The 13406-nt window shown below is 32.4% G+C and overlaps 1 protein-coding gene across 1 annotated transcript; it reads right to left on the bottom strand.

Annotated features, from left to right (window-relative positions):
- Nucleotides 1–346: 346 nt before the first annotated feature.
- On the bottom strand, nt 347–3440 carry LOC133190831 (uncharacterized). Its single transcript, XM_061326515.1, has 8 exons — nt 3320–3440; nt 2639–2780; nt 2479–2531; nt 2192–2248; nt 2022–2066; nt 1207–1788; nt 815–915; nt 347–550 (listed from the first exon to the last, which is right to left on the bottom strand). The coding sequence occupies exons 1-8, from the start codon at nt 3402–3404 to the stop codon at nt 362–364; spliced, it is 1254 nt and encodes a 417-aa protein (XP_061182499.1). The 5' UTR covers nt 3405–3440; the 3' UTR covers nt 347–361.
- Nucleotides 3441–13406: the final 9966 nt, after the last annotated feature.

Raw genomic sequence — 13406 nt, 5'->3', positions numbered from 1 at the left:
CTAGATGGCTTTCGGTTTTTAAGGTCCCAGCCGAAAGACCATTGGCTTTCAAAGCCTATATATATATATATATATATATATATATATATATATATATATATATATATATATATATATATATATATATATATATATATATATCCAAAAAACGAAAGAAATATCAGAGTGTCCGATAATCAATATGAAAATAAAATAAAAAGGCAACACTTCTTGTTAAAACGTTTTAACTAGAAGTGTTGCCTTTTAATTTTTTTTTCCATTTATATATATATATAAAAGTAATCATAATTTTTATTTTGTGGCATGGAGAAAAGTTCATAATATTCTTAACATATGAAGCAACCACTATATAAACACTTTTTTAATTAACAAAGTCCTGGTACAATTGTGATGCCAGAATTTCAACCGACCGTGGCATATTGTTAAGATACAACACATCACCCGTGGCGTTGTAGGTGTTGATATCTGTTGTATTCGGTAACTTGTATTCAATGCTGATCAGTTTCACAGCCAAATTGGTGGAATCCAAAGAATGTTCATCGTAAGTGACCTACAAAAATAATTTTAGCCTATTTAAGTGTTTCTTTTTTTCTTTATACCAACTGCTTGCATTTATACATCGCCTCTTATGATGAATAAATAGCTTTTCCAATTTTTTTTTTAAACTTGTACCTCAAATGATATAACCATTTGAATATACTCATTTAAAAAATACTTTTATAAAATATAATGAGAAAAGCAGTCATGAATAATGCACAATAATAGTATACTTCTAAATCTACATGAAAGTCCCTTATCATAATTCTTCACTCACATTATATAAGAAATTCTTCTCTAGACCAGAATACAGCTGTCTCAATTTATCCAGCGTCCATTGTCTTGTTTCTGTTTCTTTCATATATTGAGCACCACATACTGTTTAACAAATATTCATACACATGTTTTCGCTGATATCGACTGATAATAAAAGTGCGTTCATGCAATGTATATGTAAAATATGTTTTTCATCTATTTTAGCATTAGACAGTATATGTAGTCACATATATTAGACATTGCATTATTCATATCTATTTTAAATTATTAGATTGCACATTTCACAGTCAATAGACATATTTTTAAAATTTTATAAAACTAAAATATTTGTAAATCTATTTTAAAAATATACGGACATATTATAAAGTGTATTTTAAAAGTTACGGTTCTTACCTTTTCTCACAATGTTTTCTTCACTGTCTTTTCTAAATTGTTCACATTCTTTGCAGTCAGTAATCGATCGTTTCCCTCTAAAAATTCTACCGAGGTCAATTTTTGGAAAGGCTATTTTTGGCAATTTTATACTAGGTAATGTGAATTTAGGGATTTGAAAACTTCCAAAATCAATTTTTGGAATTGTTATTTTAGGTATTCGAAATTTTGAGAGATCTACAGTAGGAAGTCTAATATTTGGTATTTCAATATTAGGAATTTCCACTTTTGGTAGTGTTATTTCTGGAATAGTGATTTTGGGAATCTCAATTTGAGGTGTTTTCAAATTAATTTCTTGGATATTAATAGCTGGTAAAGTGATTGGTGGTATTTCAACTTTTGGCAACTTAACCTGTGGAATTTTGGGAATTTCGATTTTAGGTGTTTTGATATTGATATCTGGAATTTTAATATCTGGAATATGAACCGATGGTATTTCGATTGCAGGTAACTTAATCTTTGAGATTTCATGAATTTTTGGTAACTTTATCTTTGGGATGTCTGGCAGCTCAATTCTCGGTACCAGTTTTCTCTCAAAAAATTCTGCAAATAAAATCAACACAGCAGGTTAAAACATCCATGGAAGTTAAAATAGATGCTTAATCGAACTATACTGGTAATTTGATTTTCAAGTGCATAGCTTTCATTCTTTATCTTTCTGTATTAACCTTATTTAGAGTCTTTTACTGGTTTTGCCTGAGATAAAATGACAAAAACAGAATGTAATATTTGAAATAGATTTAGTTAATACATAAAATAATTGTAATATAGAATACCCTTGGTTTTCTTCAGAGCTTTCTTCAAACCTCTCACTATTTTGTCTGTTAACAAAATGAACAAAAAGCAAATTTTTTACTGTTTATAAAAAAGGAAATTATCAAAGAGTGGCCTCTTAATATTGTCTAAAAAAGGACCCTCTTTTTTATACATTACAAACTCAATATACCTCTTATTTTTATCCAGTCGCCATTTTTTGGTTTTGTTTTTTGCGGTTGAACATTCTCTGCAAGTAGAAAAATACTCTAAACAATTCATTCATCAGTTCTCACAAAATCTGTACTCTCAACATTAATCTATGTTTTCTGTGTGTCATACTGAATATCTTGAATTTTCCAAAAGAATATAACATTTACCAAGATACAATTTCAAGGCTTTTTTCTATAAAGAGTATTATAGTCATTAAAGAAATTATACCTTAAGTCTCGCAAGAATCTTTCAAATGCTACAACTTACCTAAGACCTGCTGCAAAAGTTCTGCATTTCTTTCTTCTTGTTGAACAATCAACCTTTAAGGGGAAAAAAAGAAACAGGTAAAAAAGAAACAAAATGCTAATTTGCAAATGATATTCAAATATAACATTGCATCGTGAGATAAAGTGATCGATCGACTTACCTACTGCATTCAAAACAAGTGTCTGACACCAGAGAAATTTTATTTTCACATTCCCGTTGATCTGCAGTCATATTTTCTGATATAATGCCGACTTCCTCAATGATAATATCCGATATCTTTTTAGTCATATACCAATTTAGTTCTGAGAGAAATAAATAACATACATGTGAAAAAACATTGAGATGAAAAATAAATCAAATTAAAAGCCAAAACAAAGGAAAAATAAATAAAAAATAAATAGGCGATAGACACCAATAAAAAATTAAACATTTTATTCAAATTTTAATTGCTACATACATAATTAGCATAGTGTTAGATTTGGCTTTAGTCTGAAAGCTATGTCACTGAAATGAGTTAAATATAGACTGCACGTATATCTACACATAGAATCCTTCATTTAGATATTTAGCTCAAAGTCTATTTTAATTAATCTTCAAATTGCAAAACGACAGAGTGCAAGTGTTATTGTCATTACTCAATACATTTAAGTTAATGATTGAAGGACTTGGAAAGATTGATTTTAAGTCTCACACAAGGTCTACGGTGGAGGGAAGGGGGTATAATGTTTGAGAGATCTGTGCAATATGGTAAACACTTTAGTATTCAAAGCCATTTAAAAACGACATATTTTATATATTTTGGGCGACAGTGATTTATATAAACATTTTCAGTTTTACTTACCTTCAAGTTTATTTTCATCTAGAAATGAAGAAATTCCACCACTGATGACAGTCAAAGTCACCAAAACATGCAAAATAAACTCCATCTTGGCTGTTCAATTGTGTTTGAGGATCATTAAACAAAAACGGAATTAAACAAGTTTCATGTATTAATAACTTAAACAGATATAGATTATAAAGAATATTATAGAATTGAATTATTATTCTATGAAAAAATGTAGGAAATTGTAAATTACTAAAGTGGCATGCCTTGAAATGATTTAAAATAAACAGTTGTAGATGGAAAAACAATAAATCGTTTTTGTTTTCAAACAGTATAATTACCTTTCCTGCAGTATTTCTATGCTCTGGGTTCTTTTCTTATACAGAGTAAAATGTCTCTTTTAACAGTCTGTTGTGTAATTTCATGGTCTGTGGTTTTAAGATGAATAAATTATTAGGTTATGTTGAATAAACATTAACATATGACTTCCATTTTTCCAAATTTAATACTAGTTTCTTATAAGAAAAGTAAAAATAGAACACACTTGTGCAATTATGTAAAAAAAAAAATGCTCCTTGATGTTAATATAGCTATAAAACATAATTGAATTAATTATCCTTCTTTGCAGAGTTTATATTTATTTAGTTCACCATAGTCAATTTAAAATGGTTTATCGGCTCAACTGACAATATTTGTCGACACCCAAAGATTGATGAGCAGATTACTAGAAACAAGGGCTGTCAGGACTTATGTCGAAGATTAGCAGAATACTTATTAAAATATTTTTTCTCATGTACGTATGTAAGTTTAACTTTACGTGCTTTTATGACTGCTTGTTTTAAAATTTTTAAAAATTTAATGAGCTTTGATACACGATAATTAAAACATAAGTTGATAATGAAAATCACTTTTCTTGGGTCCAACTAAAAAAATAACATAAATGGCGTAAAATGATACATATCACAATACACAGGTATAAGTCTTTTTAAGGTCACCTGAATCACTCAGGTGACCTAATGTATTGCTATCTGTTTTTGTCCGTCGGCGTGCGTCGTGCGGGTGTGCGTTGTGCGTAGTCCGTTAAGATTTGAACACTGTTAGCTTCTTCTCTGGAACCGCTCAATCAATTTCAACCAATTTTGGCATATGGCATCTATAGGTGAAGAGGAACAACAATTCTGAATTTTATGGTGTCTTCTCCCCTGAGGCCTGATGGGTGGGGCCAAAACCTTCAAAATTAGTTTAAATCTTCAAAAGTCTTCTCCTTTACTCCTGGACATCAAACAGTTGAACTGTTGCTATGATTGTAATAACTAGCATTGAGAACTCTACCAAAATTATGAAATTCATGGCCCCAGGGTCAGGGTTTCTGGAGTAAGGATTGGGCTCTACAATCATACAGTGAAAATGCATAAATATTTTTAAAATCTTCTTCCCTCCCCCTGTATTCAAAGCAGAAAACTAAGTACATGGTAATAATTAGCAAGGGTGCTTCTTCCAAAATTGTAAAATTTGTGGCCCCGGCGTCAGGGGTTCTGGTAAGGGGGACTCTATTTGATTATTTATTGAAAATGCCTTCATTCTTTGAAGATCTTCTTCTCTGCTCCTGGGTATTAAGCAAACAAATCAAGTGCATAGTTTAGAGACGTCACCATATACAGGTGAAGGGCTTCAAATTTAGACCTTTATTCGGCATTCCCGGTCCTTGAGTAGTTGGGGGTCTTTATCGTGCCAACGCCTGCCGTGACACGGGGCTTCGGTTTTTAAGGTCTCACCCGAATGACTCGCAACTTTCACTTCAAATTTCCGAGCCCTTGGCGCTGGAACAGTTGCTACCTATTTTTTATTGACTTAGGTCAGTCGCCGCCATGATTCGAACACACGACCTTCCGATCACGGAGTGAGCGCTCTACCAATTGAGCTACCGTGACGGTAAAAAAAAATTAGATGTATTATCACAAGTATTTTCTTTTTAAAGTTGAATCTACAAGGGTGTGATATAAATCCGTATCAGCCTTGCAAGATCCATATCAGCCCAGAAGGATCCGTATCAGCGCTGAAAGCTGATTCGGCTTTTATAGCATATGCAAAAAGACTGTTTTCAATGCTAATTATGATTGATTGATTGACTGTATGTTGTTTTACGTCCCATTCGAAAATTTTTAATTCATATAGAGACGTCACCATATACCGTTGAAGGGCTTCAAATTTGGACCTTTACTCAGCACTCAGGGCCATTGAAGAGTTAGGGATCTTTATCGTGCCAACGCCTGCCGTGACACGGGGACTCGATTTTTAAGGTCTCATCCGAAGGACCCACAAATTTCACTTCAAAGTACCGAGAACTTGGCGAAGGAACAGTTGCTACCTATTTTTTATCGACTTAGGTCAGTCGCGGCCGAGGTTCGAACTCACGGCCTTCCGAGCACGGAGCGAGCGCTCTACCGACTGAGCTACCGTGACGGCCTAATGCTAAGAGTGTAATAAAAGTATCTCTTTAGTAGAAATATCTGTATTTATGTATCTGAATAAATTTCTGTTTGCTGCATAAATTAATTTTTGTACACTTTATTAAAAAATGTGGATTGCCATTGCGTCTTTAGATGTTATAACCATGTAAATTATTGACCCGTCACTAGTAAATAGATAGATTATACTTATTATGAAAAAAAAAGGTTGCAAGAAATCTTTTGTGCAATCAACTTCAATCATGAAATTATTTCATGTAATACATCAAATGAAATATCAAAGTACGCCCATATCTATCTCTGTCTCTTAGCCTAAGTTATAAATCATTTTCTTTAAAAAAAAAAAAAAAAGATCCACATCATCAGAAGAGTAGGTAATCAGATCTTGGAATGCATTACGCAGTTCACAATTCAAAAGTGAACTGCGTTCTTAAACACGGTTCACAATTCAAAATTTTAAATGTGTTACGGGGTCTGAAATTTTGAGGATAGGGTACTAGTGGTCAGTTTCTATCTTCTAAAAAAGTGATGGTACCATCTCTAGTTTCCAAGACCCATCCCTCATGTTTTTATGCCTGCTATATAAAATTACGTGAATAAACATAGAGCTCGGAGACATTGAAGGCCCCTGCCCCAGGGTCTGAATGAGGGTAGGGTACTAGTGTTCTGTTTCCACTTCTATAATAAAAATGGTATTTTCTGAGATCCAATCCTCACGTTTTTATGATTCCAATATTATACTAAGTGAATAAACATCGGACATAGAGATATGGAAGACCCCAGCCCCGGGGTCTGAAATATTGAAGGTAAGATACTAGTGGTCAGTTTCCACTTCTGTGGAAAAAATGGTGATGGTATCATCTCTAGTTTCAGAGATTCGACCATCAAGTTTTTATGTCTCCGATATAAAACCAAGTGAATAAATATCGGGCTCGGAGATATCGAAGTCCCCTGCCCCGGGGTCTGAAATTTTTAGGGTAGAGTACCAGTGGTCAGTTATCATTTCTATGAAAAAAATAGTTATTGTACCATCTATAGTTTCTGAGATCCAACTCTCAAACTTTTATACCCACTGTATAATACGAAGTGAATTTATACATTTGTATAGTATGAATGTTATGCATATAATCAGATTACAATTTATACATGAAAGTTTATTTTAGGATCTTAAAAAATAGAGTATAATTCTAATTTTACTTAGGAGAACAATGAAACTCATGTTCACTCCAAGAGAAACTTGCTCTGCTTTGGAAAGTTATCAAGGCCGTAACTAGGCTCAATTTTTAGTGAGGCAAGGGAACTTAATTGGGGCCACCGGAATCCTAAGCGGGTCCAGACTAGTGTCCTGATGGGGATTCTCGTGTGTGTGTGGGGGGGGGGGGGAGGGGGGCTTCTACGACTAAGACCAAAATGAAATTTTGCTCTTTGCAAACTTTATAACTTTCTAGCTTACATTAATTTTAAAATGGTTGTTATATTTTTTACAAGAATTTAGAAAGATAGTTTTTATGCTAGTAATTTTTAACAGAATCATTATAATTTGCAAATTTTTACAATTCATTAAAGTTTTTGGTCATTGTCGTGGTTCTTTTGTAGAACGGGCTCCTGGGTTTTACTAAATCAAACAACCTTTGAAAGTTTTCACGTTTTGAATTATTTTTACATGCGTTCTAAACTATAATGAAGCAATTTGTGAGATGATCGATTAACAGAAATTAAAACAAAAGTTGAAAGTTATAATTTAGTACGAAGACACACATAATTAATTCAACCTCAAAGTAAAACTTTGTTCACTTTAGTGAAACCCTTAAATTTTAGTGAGGCATTTGCCTCACTTGCCTCTTTGGTAGTTACGGCCTTGGTTATATCAATTAACAATAGTTACTTCCATTCACTTGTCGACTCGATATATCCCAGTGAACTCGAAATAAAAGACCCCACAGAGTCTGCCAATTCTGTTTCATATTTGGATGTTTAACTGACTGTAGACGATAAGAACCACTATCAACTAAAGTATATGACAAACGAAATTACTTCAACTTTTCCATCGATCATCAACAGTTCTTACTTGTAATATATGTAGTAATATTCTATTATCACCTGCATATGGTGTTCATGTCTCTCAACTTATTCGATACTAAAGAGAATGCTCTGAATACGATCAATTTTTAAACCGAGGCAGGCTACTGAAAAATAGGTTGATGTTACAGGGATTTCAACAATCTAGTTTAAAGTCAGTATTTCGTAAATTCCATGGTCGTTTTAATGACCTTGTTAGCAAATACAGCCTATCACTGGGTCTTATTTTTACTGACATTTCATACCAATTGTTACATGTAGGTCTTTTGCGATACTAAATTTTACTACGGATTATTCCGTCTACCTGATCAATACATTGGGCTCATGGCAGATGTGACCAGTGTAACGTAGAATTTCGACCCGGTTTGAAAATTGACCCGTGGTTCATTTTTTCAACGTTGAATATTATACCCGGGGTTATTTCTCAACATCTTGGTATTAATTTATTTTTTCGGCACTTATGACACAAACACGTTGCAAATTGACCCTGTTGAATATTGACCCCCCAACTACAGTGTTTTGTCATGTGTTCGATCTGGAAGTTTGTTATACATGATTTATATGTACATGAAATTACCAATATATACAGTATATATATATATATATATATATATATATATATATATATATATATATATATATATATATATATATATATATATATATATATATATATATATATATAATAGGGATGGCAACTAATATTCGAACATTCGAATATTCATTCGATGAGTTGATATTCGAATATGAATTTAAGATTCGAATATTCGGTGTTTTTCAGATTTCATAAAAAGAAGTACTGTGATTAATAAATTTTTATTAGAATAGTGCTGGAATTATCCCTGTTTAATTTACTAGCGATCAACTCGATTTCGCCTGATTTCTTTCACCACTTTCTTATTTTATAGATTTACTAAATAATTTTGTTTTGAGTAAGGTATTAAAGACATATACAATAAAGCTTTATGTATAATACAAAAATTACATTCATAGTAGTATTAGTTAGATACGATCGGATCTAGAACCGAGAACAACAAAAGGAAATCCTTCTTAGAATGTCTTAAAGACGTGAAGAGTATACTTATCAAAATTTAATTGATCATTGAATGAATGTCTGATAGAATTAGTCTGTAATTAATGTAAGGGGCTCAATTTCAGAGTAAATGTGTAAATTACTTGATTATCTCAGATTGTACATAATCTTGATTTTTTTTTTCATTATCGAGAAATTAGTTAATTATCTATGAAAATTGTCTATGGAAATATTTGTTCATATTTTAAAAACATTGTATCAAAGATTATTATGATATCTCTTATTAGTAAGTGTAATTTATTACACGCATTGAAATCTGAACAGTATACCGTTACGACTATCTTGCATATTGCCTTTGCTAAGACGACTGGTTCCTCAGTTGGAGCTACTATAAATACACATGTTTCATTTGTTAAAATTATACTTTTCTACATTTAAATCAGTTATCTATTTCAAACATTGACAAATATCAAATGGAATTTCTTATTTTACACCCACAAAAGTTTTCATACAATTTTACTTCCAGTATAAGTACACCTATGCTAAACCTTTCATGAGAGTAGGGTGGTGCATATTTAAAATAAAACAGATTTATATATATATATATATATATATATATATATATATATATATATATATATATATATCTCAGTTTCAGAATTTGATTTCTTGTAGAATAATAATGAGATCGGACTGAAATCAGGAAACCTATATATAGCATCCCGAAAATACAGTTGTTGTTCAGAACACCTTATATTTTACTTCCTGGTCATCTTTGACAAAAGTTATTTGAGATGAACTACAGATGATCTAGATGAACTACAGATTATACTGTCGTCCGCGTGGCGCAGTGCTTAGAGCGTTTGCGGGGTAAGGAGTTGATCCATACGTCGCGGGTTCGAATCCCACTGTGGGACGTGGAGACCGGTCCTTCGGATGAGACCGTATAAGCCGAGGTCCCTTAAATTGTCGCAGTAGGTGCTGGCATGAAAAAGATCCCTCACTGAAAAATGGCCCTGTGTGCCGAGTATAAGTCAAAATATGCAGCTCTCCACCGGCAAGTGGTGGCGTCTCCAAATAAGTGAAAAATTCTCGAGAGGGACGTTAAACAACAAACAAACAGATTATATTAGAATGACCATCTGCAGGACGCCTTTATCGCCCAATCGGTTGATCGAACTCGTATTTCATCTTATAAACTATAGAGGATAGGGCTTTTCAGTTATTTCATTTCATAGAGAAAGATAACAAAATTTCAGATCTATAGTATTTTAAATAGACCACATGCCATTGTCATTTCCGATTTCATTTCATATGTTTTGGCAGTCGTATGACGTCAAAAATTTTTGCATAATGAATAATTGAAAAATAAATGAAAAGACTGAAATTATTGAATAACGATACGAAAAAAGGTATTACGTTTTCTAACTGTGGAAAGAATTAGGTATGGAGAGTCTTAATAATATACAGGGCTAAAGCTGTTGTGTAAAATTAAAGTAACTCTCAGAGCTGTAGCCCTATACTTGTAGTGTCTGTGGCAAACATTTTCTTCTGTGGTCCAGTATTTTCTCATGTTCTCTATATATTTTGGAACAGGGGTTTATGCTTGTTTGTGTCCACCTTTTTACACTCATTTATATTTGCATTCTACATGTAGTACATGTATTAACATTTTTGGCATTTCACCGAGATCTATTAAAGTTATACGCTTACCAATGTCACATGCTAAAAGTGTGCTTTTCTTGTCAACTTTGTCTTTCGTCCATCTGTCTATATGTTTTCTTTTAGCTTTTCATAATTTCCACTGCTTCTGGGCCAATTTTAACCAAACTTGAATCAATTTAACCAATTTCAACTAAACTTCATACTTAATTATTTAATAAGGTAATGAAATTTTATGTCATTGTTTTACAATTGTCTTGAAAAATCATCACAGTAAACCCAAAACAAAACTGAGCGCATGCCTAAAATTTTAACTTTAAAGTCAATGGACAGTTCATTGAAAATCTATGAAACGGGATACGTTATGAGTGCATAATTTGGAATTCAAACATATCACATAATGTATTGTATTCTTTCAAAGTGACATAGCTTTTTCTCAGTGTAATTTTAGTCTGAGAGGGTAAATTTCTTTATGCCTGCTCTTCAGACCCCTAGAATCCCTTAGAAGAAACAGATATGCTCCATCGACCTACATGTATACCAGTTATCTGAACGACGAACCAAATTACAGACTGGAACCTGGTTGAGAGATACAGAAACTTGGTTTGAACGTGATTTTTGTTGGGAACCCCACCCTCCACTCCCTTTTTCTGGAATATTTAGATTCCAATGAATCCAGATTTTTAATATCAAAACAAAGAAACAAAATGTAACTACTCTTATAAATACCAAAGAAAAAAACTGATCGCGTGTCTCTGAAATTTGGGCGAAATCAGCATCATTCCCGCACCCCCTTTTTCTGAAATATTTAGATCCCACTGACTCTTGAGATTTAACGAATATCAAAACAAACAAAAAAAAAATAGACAAACAAAAAAAATCAATAGACATTGTTGACGATTTTAAGTCGAAAGCCCAAATTAGTAGAATTTATATTTAAGCATCTACATAAGTATCTACAAATACAGCTGATTCAACTTTGATCAATTCAAGGTCCATACATCAATGTGGTTTAATTAATAAACAAATCCATCAAAAGTACCACCATATTCTTTTAGTAAAGAAAACACAACCGAGCCGTGCATGGAATATTTTTATTGGATTTGAATAGGGCTGGGACGATATATCAAGATATCGATAATATCGATTCAATGTGAGGATGATACGCATATCGATACGTATGAAGAAATATCGACATATCGTAAAGAAATTTCTGACTTGTGTTTTTCTTTGTTTACTTAACATTTTGGGTTAAATATATATAATAAATAGGCTAAATATAAACATGAAATACATAATTAATACCACTTGGGTAAAATGATTTTGTTTTACAACAGATACACAACTTCTCTGAATAAATTATTCTTATTTGTGAAGAAATGTTTCATTCATTTCACTCCAAAAAATATTTTATAACCAATTCAACATATCGTGATACATATCGTATCGTGGCTCAAATATCGTGATACATATCGATATAGAAAAAGCTGTATCGTCCCAGCCCTAGATTTGAACATACTGAATGTTCAATCGGTCTTTATATTAATTTATAACATTTGTTCAGTTTCCTAAGTTTCAACTGTAGCATGTGCAAAAAAGCGTTTTAACCATCGTTATCAGAAAACTGTTATGATGAGTTTAGTTAAATGAAATTTACCAAGTTTTTAAAAAGAGCATGTCCAACTAGGAATGAAAAACATTTAATCAATACCCCAAAAATTAAAAAAAATTATATAATAGTTTAGTGTCAATCATGCAATGGAGAAAAAGAATCGTGATAAAATTATTGTCTCTCACTTGTTAGAACATGTAAATGAATGATCACTATCAGAAAGAATGAAATCGTTCACATTCAATATTTCAATTTTCATGTTATACTAGTATAGTGTAATTTCTGAAGATTTTGTGCTTTATGTATTTCATACACATTATATGACATAGACAAACATAACTGTCGTAAATTATCATTATCCGGGCTAATAAAAATACTTAGGTATATTTTATTAGAATCCACACTTCATGTTTAAATAATAAAAAAAAGTGCCCAGTATTAATAAATTTTAACACCATTTGGAATTTAGAAACAATACTAGTAAATCGTGAATTTTTCCTCCTCTAAGAAATGACACCATAATAATTTTTTAAAGCAGCTTTAAATTGTATGGTTACACCAAATGCTTTCCTCTTACATTCAACATGAACGGATATGTCGGAAGTTTTTTTTTTTATATTTCACTGTCGTTTCATTTTATGTTTGACTTCACTGTCGTTTCGGTCGTCCAAAGCTTTGTGCTGGTATGGAATACTTGTCTAATTGAACAGAATACAATCTTCGCAACACTGGTTGTCTTTTAGGGGGATACACAAGAGAGGACTTCCGTGTGTTGCGCTTCTTTTCAGCTGTATTGTCATTGTTTGTGTTTACACTGAGATCAGCGTCGACCACGTCATCATCTTCCATCTTTTCTTCTTCCATCTTCCTGACTCGTTCTTTCTCTTCCTCCTCTTCTCTGAGAACTCTTAAGTATTCCAGCATTGCCTGTTGAAACAAACTTGAACCGGAAGGCAACGAACATCGCTTGGAGTTCTTTAGTGAGTGTTCCATTTCCATATCCACTAAATATTCTGGTCGGGATTGTTCAAAGAATTTTTCTTCCTCTAAGTCCTGATCAAATTGTTGGCAATGTCGTTTCAGCGCTTCATCTTTCACAAAAGTGGTTTCTGTTTGTAATCTTTCTAATCCTAACTCGCCAGCAATACTCTGCAACTCCATCGTGAAATCTAATTAAAATCTTGGCTCCTTCACAATCCTCTTTTGTAAATAATCATCAATACCCTTCGTAAAATCTTAATTTAATTTACC

Source organism: Saccostrea echinata, unplaced genomic scaffold (genome assembly GCF_033153115.1).
Source record: "Saccostrea echinata isolate AGI-Se365-2 ecotype Australia unplaced genomic scaffold, CSIRO_AGI_Sech_v1 ptg000022l, whole genome shotgun sequence".
In the NCBI taxonomy this organism is placed as follows: domain Eukaryota; kingdom Metazoa; phylum Mollusca; class Bivalvia; order Ostreida; family Ostreidae; genus Saccostrea; species Saccostrea echinata.
This window is presented reverse-complemented; position numbering and strand designations above follow the sequence as displayed.

Coding starts and splice junctions, on each gene's coding strand:
- LOC133190831 (XM_061326515.1), bottom strand. CDS start 3,404: ATGGAGTTTATTTTGCATGTTTTGGTGACTTTGACTGTCATCAGTGGT. Junction 1,789..2,021: donor AGCTCTGAAGAAAACCAAGG/GTATTCTATATT, acceptor TTTTATTTGCAG/AATTTTTTGAGAGAAAACTG. Junction 551..814: donor AGAAGAATTTCTTATATAAT/GTGAGTGAAGAA, acceptor TTATTTTTGTAG/GTCACTTACGATGAACATTC.